Raw genomic sequence first — 9,360 nt, 5'->3', positions numbered from 1 at the left:
CTTTATTTTAATATTGTAATATTACTGTATTCTTGTGTTTGTATTATTTATATGTTGTGGTAGAGTATAATAATATGTTGTTATGTACTGTTTTATTGTGTATGTAATTGCGTAATCGTGATTGGATCCCAGGAAGAGTATTTAATATGGACCTGGAATAAATACAAATAGAAACGTTATGTAATATAACACGAAATTCAGATTGCGCAATATTGTAATTTGTTCAACTCCAATGTTTCGTTACAGGAAATGAGTAACCTTCCTACAGTGGTTCCTCCTTTACAAATTGCGAGTTTACACCGCTGGATTTAGAGCTATAAAAAACACACATTCGTTTTCAGTCTGTATCAGCATGGGCAACGTGGTGAGTACCTTTACACTTTTAATTTGATTCCTGATCTATAGCATAACTCCATGAAGTTACGTTTTGAACTGAAATCATGGACGGAAGCCCGTGGGGTACGGAAGCAATCCATGTGTGATTTCAAGCAATACCGACACTGGATTATAGCTCCCGTTATAACTGATTATAGCTCCCGTCCGCCCACTCTAAATTGATGAAAACGCGCTTTTGTAATGAAATGTAACTTCCTTATGTTATAATATACATTTGACCAAGTCAAATATGATTATTCATGTTCTGAGTCGTTCAGTGGGGGTCTTTCTCTAACATATAATTAACATTATATAAAGAAAAATTGGATTTAAACACCGAACTCTGTTGACAGAGCGGTAGTGCTTTCTCGCAGTAAGTTTTCAGGGTTTTGTGTTGGTCCTCTGCGAAATTGATTGTGAGAAATATTCGAAAAATAACAGGAATTTTTGTATAAAAGACGTACAGTATAATAAAATATGAAAATACTACATGACATGTTTTTATGTCCTCCAGATTCGAGAAGAAAAATAATGAGGTCAACAGTGAGCCTGTCAATTAGCCTAATTCTCTCACAGCATTCAGCCCAAGCTGACACAGTGCTATTTTCCCGATGTTTTACCGCTTTCATTCATTTTCATTCCAAACATGGGTTTGGACCATTGGTTTTCTTAGAGGAGTATCTACACAATTAACATACTATTTTCCCCATTGGTCAAAATATGTGTTTTGGATTGGACATATGACATATATTCATGTAATAGTCCACTCTATTACACTCAAAAGCTATTTAAATTTCAACCAGTGAATGCTAACGATGGCTAGCTATGCTAGCTATTCTACCAGTCTCTCTTAAGAGTGTTAGCAAACTAACAGCACACCCTGCATTCACATTTATTTTGAAGGGATCTGCGGTAGGTTGATAACGATATCACCAAAGTATGTTGTGTCATGAGTAAACAGTCATGGTATTTAATGTTCGAGAATGAACAAGATTTAACAAGGCAACCTTGAGGCTAATTTGACTGTGTGCAATGCAGTAGAGAGGTGTGGCTGCTGTGAAACGTGAATCCATTAGGAACTAACAAGAGGCCCGACGTTGGTGACGTCACCACGTTTTATTAAATAAAACCCTTGACTAATCATTTGGTAAAAAGTATTTCCTCCGTGACCCGGAAAACCGATGTGGTCAAGTGGAGTCTCAATTCGTTAGTAGGCAAACGGAACATGGTCCTCCCCTCCTTGATATCCTCCTTTTGGCGAGGATGCACAAGAGAATCCTACCAGTTCTCTAAAGAGTTTTGAAATCTGCCACACCCCATTTGAATCAGCTGTTGTTTTCTTGAAGGAGAAAACCATGAAAACATTTAAACACGATATGCTACTTATCCTTTTATGTATAAAATGTCTTGAACATCTAGCTAGATTCATTGTTATTACATTCAAGCGTACTCTCGTCCACTGTCATTTGAGAAAAGCCCCTCTTGTGTTTACGGTAGAGACTTTCAGTTTATTTGCACGGGCTGCGTCGCATTCCACTGAATCTGCCTTTATCGGCAATTCTCATTCAAATATTTTAATTATTTTATTTAACCTTTATTTAACAAGGCGAGACAGTTAAGAACAAATTCTTATTAACAATGACGGCCTATCCCGGCCAAACCCGGACGACGCTGAGCCAATTGTGCACCACCCTATGGGATTCCCAACCACAGCCAGATGTGATACCGCCTGGAATCAAACCAGGGCCTGTAGTAACTCCTCTTCCACTGAGATGCAGTGCCTTAGACTGCTGCGCCACTCGGGAGCATCTTTGTATCTGTGCCATTATAGCATCTGTAACCGCATGGGCAGCACCACTAATGCTGTCTCTATTTTAAAGTAGTCTGTTTCCTTCTTCTTCATTGGCTTGATTGCTTCCATCTCATAGGAATCCTCACCCAGTTGACTACTTTAAAGTGGTTGAAGCCCTCAATGGCAATGTCCATGCTAAAACAGGTTATATCAATGATGACTCCTCTATCTATCTCTATGACAACAGGCACAACTCAGTTAAAGTCTTTTTTTTTTAAGTTGCCAAAATGCCACGTGTCCACTTATGTGCATTCATAACAACCTAACCATTACAACATTTCTGTTCAATCAAATAAGTCTCACGTAGCAAATTAGCAATTACATTTTTGTTGACCAAATTCGACACCCTCATTGACCTCAATACAAAATATTCTCACTTCGTGGGCTTATTTTTGTGGACAGAATATAGAATAGAAGAGGCATTTTTATTTCACCGAGTTCAATTCTATTTCCTTTAATTCAATTCCATATCCTGTTTACTACTTCGATTGGAATTAAAATGCAATAATTTAATTGGAATTTATCAGACATTCTCAATTCAATTCTGAATTGAGCCCAACCCTGTTTCCTATGGAAGATTGACAGTATCATTTAATTTAACTGATATTCCCATTCGGGTCAGCATTCTCTGATGTGACCCTCCAAACATCTTTTGAGGTACCATTTGAAAGTTGACATTTCTATTGTGTTCTCATTTTAGTACATTTAACAGCCAAAACATGACTCCCACCCTGTATTCAAGAGCATGCTGAATTGAGCCCAACCCTGCTGTGAATCTCTTCCGGGAGGAAATCACAAGTGTACCCCAGTCCAACCCCACAGATTGTGACGTCAGCCTGGCTCAGACTGCGATGGAGGATTCTGGCCAACAGGGGGTGACCTTGCCACACACCGAGGGAGAACGTACAGCCATTACTCAGAGGAGCAAGTGTAAGTAATTTATCTCTTCATGATTTTCATATGCCTGGAATTATATACTGAATCTACTTCCTATTGACATTTCTTCTGTAGCTCATCACACTGTGCACACAACATTTAGAGCTAAGTTCACTGGAGAAAATAATATATTTAGTTTCATTCAGAATGTTTCTCTCTTGTAGGCATGCATATATAATTGTACACCTGCAAAAATTCCTAAACAATCTAATCTGAATTCCCTGTGTCTCTCTATCTCTCACTGTGTGTGTGTGTGTGTGTGTCCCAGCAGTAGGAGGAGTCAGAGAGAGGCTCCAATCAGAGCTGAGAGGGAGATACACGTCATTGTGTGATGGAACCCCGGCAGGACAAGAGGTGCGGAGCCACTCCCTCACACACTCCTACGTTGAACTCCTCATCACCGAGGGCAACGTCCAATGGCACAACGACAGGCATGCTGCCACGCGACCCGTAAGACCACCATCAGATATGCCCACTGCTAATGAGGAAGTAACGATCAAGCTTGACGATATCTTGAAACCACCGCTATCTCCGGATCGCCCTCAAGTAAAAACCGTCCTGACGAAGGGACCCGCAGGCTCAGGAAAGACAGAGAGTGTCCAGAAGTTTGTTTTGAACTGGGCCGAGGACAGAGCCAATCAGGATGTCGACTTCTTGTTTGTCTTTCCCTTCAGTGAACTCAATTGGCTGATAGGACGGAGCTTCAGTCTGAGTGGCCTCATCAGCCTCTTCCATTCGTCCATGACATCGGAGAGCGAGAACCCCGGGCTGGATCTGAGTCGGTCTAAGGTGGTATTCATCTTGGACGGTTTGGACCAATTTAACCTTCCCCTGGACTTTGAAAGCATATCAGTAGAGTCTGACATCAATAAGGAGATGCCTTTGCCCATCCTCCTAGCGAACCTCATCTGGTGTCAGCTGCTTCTTCCCTCCGCCTACGTCTGGGTGATCACCAGGCCTGCGGCTGCCAATTTCATCCCCATTGACTTCCTCCCCCAACAACAGTGCTTGACGGAGATACGGGGCTTCGACGACACCCAGAAGAGGGAGTTCTTTAGAAAGAGGTTTGGCGATCAGAGTCTTGTGCACAAAGCTATCGCCCTAGTCATGAAAGCTATTGCCCTAGAGTCATCACGGAACCTCTGCGTCCTGTGCCAAACACCGTGGTGCTGTGAGATGTTGGCGGCCATTTTAGAAAACACTGAAGCGGGAGAGTGTGTCGAGATAGACACTCTGACGCAACTGTACACTCACTTTTTGCTTGTTCGGATTGGTTTGAAGAACGATCGAAATGGTGAACACTCAGAATCAATCAGAGAGGTCGTTCGTAAGCTTGGGAAGCTGGCTTTTCTACAACAGGAAAGAGGAAGCCTCATATTCAGTGAGAGCGATGTGAAGGAATGCGGAATCGACGTCTCTAAAAGTTCCACATTCCACAGGTTGTGTAGGCCGCTCTTCACAGGGTGTGAGATGTACCTGGAGGAAATGTACCGCTTTGAGTACACAGGCATTCAAGACTACCTAGCTGCCCTGCACGTGTTTCTCACCTACACAAATAAAAGGAGAAACCTACTACTCCAACCTACTACACTCTTTGATCGATTGAAAGGGACGTTCAGGAGAGCAACCCTTTTAGACCTCCACAGATGCTCCGTGGACAGGGTTTTACGGAACACGCACGGAACTTATGACCTCTTCCTCTGCTTCATCCTTGGCCTCTCAACAACACCCAACCAGACTCTCTTAGATCTAGCATGTCTAGGGAAAGGTTTAAAGGTCACAGGCTCTAAGGTGATCACAGAGATCACAGCGGAATACATTAAGCAGGCGATCAAGTCTGAGCCTTACCCTCAGACCACACTGGCGCTTTTCCGCAGTCTGCGGGAGCTAGGGGACACCTCGCTGGGCAGGGAGGTCCGACGCTACCTGACCTCCGAGTCCCGGTGGGGGTTCCTGCTGGAGCCCGACCAATGCTGGGAGCTGGCAGACATGCTTTGGGCAGGCAGGGAGATGGAGAGGGAAGTGTTTAGGGAGATGGAACGTTTGAGTTGGATGCACCGAATGAGCATGTGGGGCTTTTGGAGGATGCAGACTGTACTGGGGGACAGACACTGGCAGGTCTACTAGAAAGACATCATTGCTGTATGAATGGTCTACTAGGGAGACATCGCCACAGATTGTACTGCCACATCTACTAAATTGCCACTGCAGAGACTGTTGAGGAATTTCAAGGTTAGAGAGATGTATAGTTAGTTACATTAGGAAGGTAGGTTTGAGTGGTGTTTTTTTTGTCGAGAGAAAAAGTGATGATTGCAATCCATGTTTATGGATCTGAGTAGTGGGTAGTAGTGTCCACTGAAAAATCTTAAAATCAATCAATTAATCGATTCTTCAAACAAACAAACTTTATTTGCTTAAAGCTTTGTACAAACTGACTTGCCGTTCACATGGCAGAAGTCATAGCGCAGTTGAGTTTGGTCATAGTGCCAATAGACTCCAGGTAGAAGTGCCATGTCAGAGCCCCTCTCCATTTGTTAGGTACCTTCTTTACCGCCACCACCCTGAACAGCTCGTAGGGTGGCACCAGCACATTGAGACCTGAAGAAGAGCGGCAGTGACGTGAGTGCGAGCGGGGCAGCAGGTGCCCGTGGCACGTCCGGATGGTCAGGTCAAAGCTGGAGCTGTACCGCCGCGTGGATGCTAGGACAAAGTGCCCAGTGCGCACCTGATCCCCCACCTCCCCTCGCAAGTTGTCCCCACGCCTGCTGTTAGCATACACCAGCAGGCAGCCCTTCCCATCCTGCTCCGCCTCTGCCTCCGCCTCCTCCCGCCCTATCAGGAGCCGCAGGGCATCGGTCAGCAGGAAGTGGAGGGACTTGAACAGGAAGTACTGGCGGTAAACATTGGCGTCGGGGCCCATAGATCTAGCTTCCACGTCAAAGATCAAAGGGAAGGTGCGGTTGTATGTGTTTGTGTAGAGGGTCAGCGCTGTGACATGGAGGTCGGTGAGGTTCGCCACCGTCACATTGCAGCGTTCAGCTTGCGACCAGGCGGTGGAAAAAGAAGGGCTGGCCTGGCGTTCCCTGGTCAGCAGGTCACCTTCGGTGATGTTCCCCATCATCTCTTCCCTGCACGTCGGGTAGCGGTCATCCACCGAGCTCAGTTCCGTGTTCAACCGCTCCTCATCACACCGACACTGGCACTGCTGAGGACAGCTATACAGCATTACAATCATTCTGGCACTGCTGAGGACAGCTATACAGCATTACAATCATTCTGGCACTGCTGAGGACAGCTATACAGCATTACAATCATTCTGGCACTACTGAGGACAGCTATACAGTGTTAGAAGCATTCTGGCACTACTGAGGACAGCTATACAGCATTACAATCATTCTGGCACTGCTGAGGACAGCTATACAGCATTACAATAATTCTGGCACTACTTAGGACAGCTATATAAGGTAAAAATCTGTCGTTCTGCTCCTGAACAAGGCAGTTAACCCACCGTTCCTAGGCCGTTATTGTCAATAAGAATTTGTTCTTAACTGACTTGCCTAGTTAAATAAATAAAATAAAACTGGGGTCCCCCACCTCTGCACTGTTGACTGTAGTGAACATTGTTGCCAAGAGCAACAGGACTCCTGCCAAGTATTTCATAGTAATGCAGGTTGACAGCAAAACAACCTGTTGATAGAAAATAATCACTAATTTCCTAATACTGGTAACTTTACAATGAAACAACATGACGGATGAATCTTGGTTAGTCAGTCATAACTGCTAGAACCTGAAGTTGATCATCTAATGTGGAGTTGAAACACAAACTAATGTGTATATAATTCAATGACTTTCAAATTAACTTTAAAACAGATCATTGAAAAATATTGTGTTTTCTGATTATTATGGTGTGTGTGTGAGTGCCAGCAAGTGTGTGTCCTTACCGGATCTCTGTCCTCTCTTTGTCCAGTCCCAGATACTTTTAGCTGACACTTGAGGTCTATCCTGTTAAGCAGTTCTGTTTTTTACCCACATTAATTCAGATTAAGGAAAGGAAACTATTGAGATTCAACTACTGTTTGACCCAGCGTGCACTGACCCTTAACGCCCACACATGAATTGGCCAATATCACCCACACTCACTCTCTCCCAATCCATGTGAGGTTGTTTCCCAAAGGCCAGAAATAAAGTGTACTAATAGTGTACTTTCCATAACTTATTAGTATAACTTTTGAAATCGTGAGTGTGTTTGATGTGGTGACAGACTTACAAATACGTATATATGCAGCCCCCCCAAAAAAATTGCAGGAGCTAATTAACAATAAATGCATTCATTTTCAGAATGCTGGATACAATAATGCTCGAACGCAAGAAAAACCAGGCAGCGTTGCACACATGTACAATCCATATCTCAAGTCTTAAAAATCATTTTTTAACCCGTCTCCTCCACTTCATCGACACTGATTGAAATGGATTTAACAGGTGACATCAATAAGGGATTATAGCTTTCACCTGGATTCTCCTGGTCAGTCTAAGTCATGGAAAGAGCAGGTGTTCTTAATGTTTTGTACACTCAGTGTATGTGTGTAATATTATCACATCTGACATTAACATAATTACTGTTTAAGTTGTTGATACTACATTAGCTATAATATTTTTTTTAAATACACTACTAATTGCCATTCTTTTAAATCAATGAAACCATAATTAAATGTACTGATGTCGATTATTATGTTATTATTCAAATTAGATTTTAGTCATGAATCTAGGCTAAAGCTATTGCTAACTCTAAAGGACATCACTTTCTATGTTTGTATCGTGAAAGGATGTTATCGTACATTATGACATGTTCGCTGTGCTCTCACATGTAGGTTAGTTAACGCAGTGTCCAAAGAAGGGCCAGAAGTATACAGAATGGTGTTGTCTGCTTAGAGGTGGATCAGAGACTCACCAGCAGCAAGAGCGACATCATTGATATATACAGAGAAGAGAGTCGGCCATAGAATTGAAACCTGTGGCACCATCATAGAGACTGCCAGAGGTCTGGACAACAGGCCCTCCGATTTGACACACTGAACTCTGTCTGAGAAATAGTTGGTGAACCAGACGAGGCAGTCATTTGAGAGACCAAGGCTGTTGAGTCTGCCGATAAGAATGTGTGTCTTATGACCGGTCAGCAAGAGAACACACAGCAGTCCCAGAGAAACTGATGCCAGTCTGTAAGGCTGACAGTTCTGATTCCCAAGTTTCAGCCCTGCAGGTGTCGAGAAACAAACATAATATACACCTGACTTGGTCTCACCGTATCTATCTTAGTCTTTCCAGCTGACCAGTTTCTCCCTCATAAACCAATGCTGCTCTGATACCAAGAGGAACTGATGCTGTGGCCTTCAACCACACACAGACAGACAGTAACAGCAATTCTGTCCTCCTCTACTACCATTTCCAGGAAATAATTTGGTTCCCAATTCAAAAGGAATTTGTTTCGTGTGAAATGTGTCATTACTACGTGGAACGACAACGTATGATGATCTTGAACGTGACTCTGATTGATTTGTAAAACATGGCAGCGTTTCATACATACATATAACAGCTGATAATATTATACATGTCTTTAGTATTAGCAGTGTGTTAGTGTCAGCAACATGTCTCCATGTCCCCTCCTCTGTATGTAGTACATCTTTCATTTGACTACACATTTATTTCCATTTATATCCAACAGCCATGTGTTTCCTTTTCTCAGTGCAACGTGTTTCCTTTTCTCAGTGCAATGTGTTGACGTCTGTGTTGATAAATGTCCCTATGTCCCCATGGCTGTTTTTTATAATGTCTGATGCATTTAGGTTGTCTGTTTTGCATGGAATATTTCCATGATTAGATGTTCACCTGCCCGGGGACTACAGATGGAAAATAGGTCTCAGCTTAATCTGATGTGACTCATCATTTCTCAGTACCTCTCAGGCGCATGTTTTTGTCCCGCAAAGTAAACTTAATAAATAAACAAAGGTCTGTTTCAGAATCTGTAAACACACTTACTTGTTCCAGCCTGTGGACTCTGGTGTAAAGTCTCATGACCAGCAGCCAGATCATCGCAGCCTTTCACACTGATCTCCTCCACATTGGCATAGACGCCCTCTTCTATCTCCGTATCTCAATGATAACAACTGGTGTGTAATGTATACGCTGTAGTTCTATGGTCT

At 43.2% G+C, this 9,360-nt stretch overlaps 2 protein-coding genes across 6 annotated transcripts; one reads left to right on the top strand and one right to left on the bottom strand.

Moving 5' to 3' along the window:
• Positions 1–201: 201 nt before the first annotated feature.
• On the top strand, positions 202–7,045 carry LOC149980088 (protein NLRC3-like). 4 transcript variants are annotated; one of them, XM_090187193.1, is made up of 3 exons: positions 202–364; positions 2,970–3,157; positions 3,435–7,045. In XM_090187193.1, the coding sequence occupies exons 2-3, from the start codon at positions 3,079–3,081 to the stop codon at positions 5,288–5,290; spliced, it is 1,935 nt and encodes a 644-aa protein (XP_090043319.1). In that variant the 5' UTR covers positions 202–364; positions 2,970–3,078; the 3' UTR covers positions 5,291–7,045. The 4 variants fall into 4 exon arrangements, with proteins under 4 accessions (XP_090043319.1, XP_090043318.1, XP_090043317.1 ...); XM_090187192.1 differs by having other exon boundaries at positions 3,432–7,045; XM_090187191.1 differs by having other exon boundaries at positions 245–364; positions 2,928–3,157; positions 3,432–7,045.
• On the bottom strand, positions 5,554–7,363 carry LOC110534351 (ecto-ADP-ribosyltransferase 4). 2 transcript variants are annotated; one of them, XM_021619157.3, is made up of 3 exons: positions 7,105–7,363; positions 6,758–6,850; positions 5,554–6,365 (listed from the first exon to the last, which is right to left on the bottom strand). In XM_021619157.3, the coding sequence occupies exons 2-3, from the start codon at positions 6,821–6,823 to the stop codon at positions 5,607–5,609; spliced, it is 825 nt and encodes a 274-aa protein (XP_021474832.3). In that variant the 5' UTR covers positions 6,824–6,850; positions 7,105–7,363; the 3' UTR covers positions 5,554–5,606. The 2 variants fall into 2 exon arrangements, with proteins under 2 accessions (XP_021474832.3, XP_021474831.3); XM_021619156.3 differs by having other exon boundaries at positions 5,554–6,368; positions 7,105–7,355.
• Between the last annotated feature and the right edge of the window lie 1,997 nt (positions 7,364–9,360).

The sequence above is a fragment of the Oncorhynchus mykiss genome, chromosome 10 (genome assembly GCF_057628025.1).
Source record: "Oncorhynchus mykiss isolate SJ-2025 chromosome 10, ASM5762802v1, whole genome shotgun sequence".
NCBI classification, from domain to species: Eukaryota; Metazoa; Chordata; class Actinopteri; order Salmoniformes; family Salmonidae; genus Oncorhynchus; species Oncorhynchus mykiss.
The sequence above is the reverse complement of the archived record's forward strand: the minus strand, read 5'-3'. Positions and strand labels throughout refer to the sequence as shown.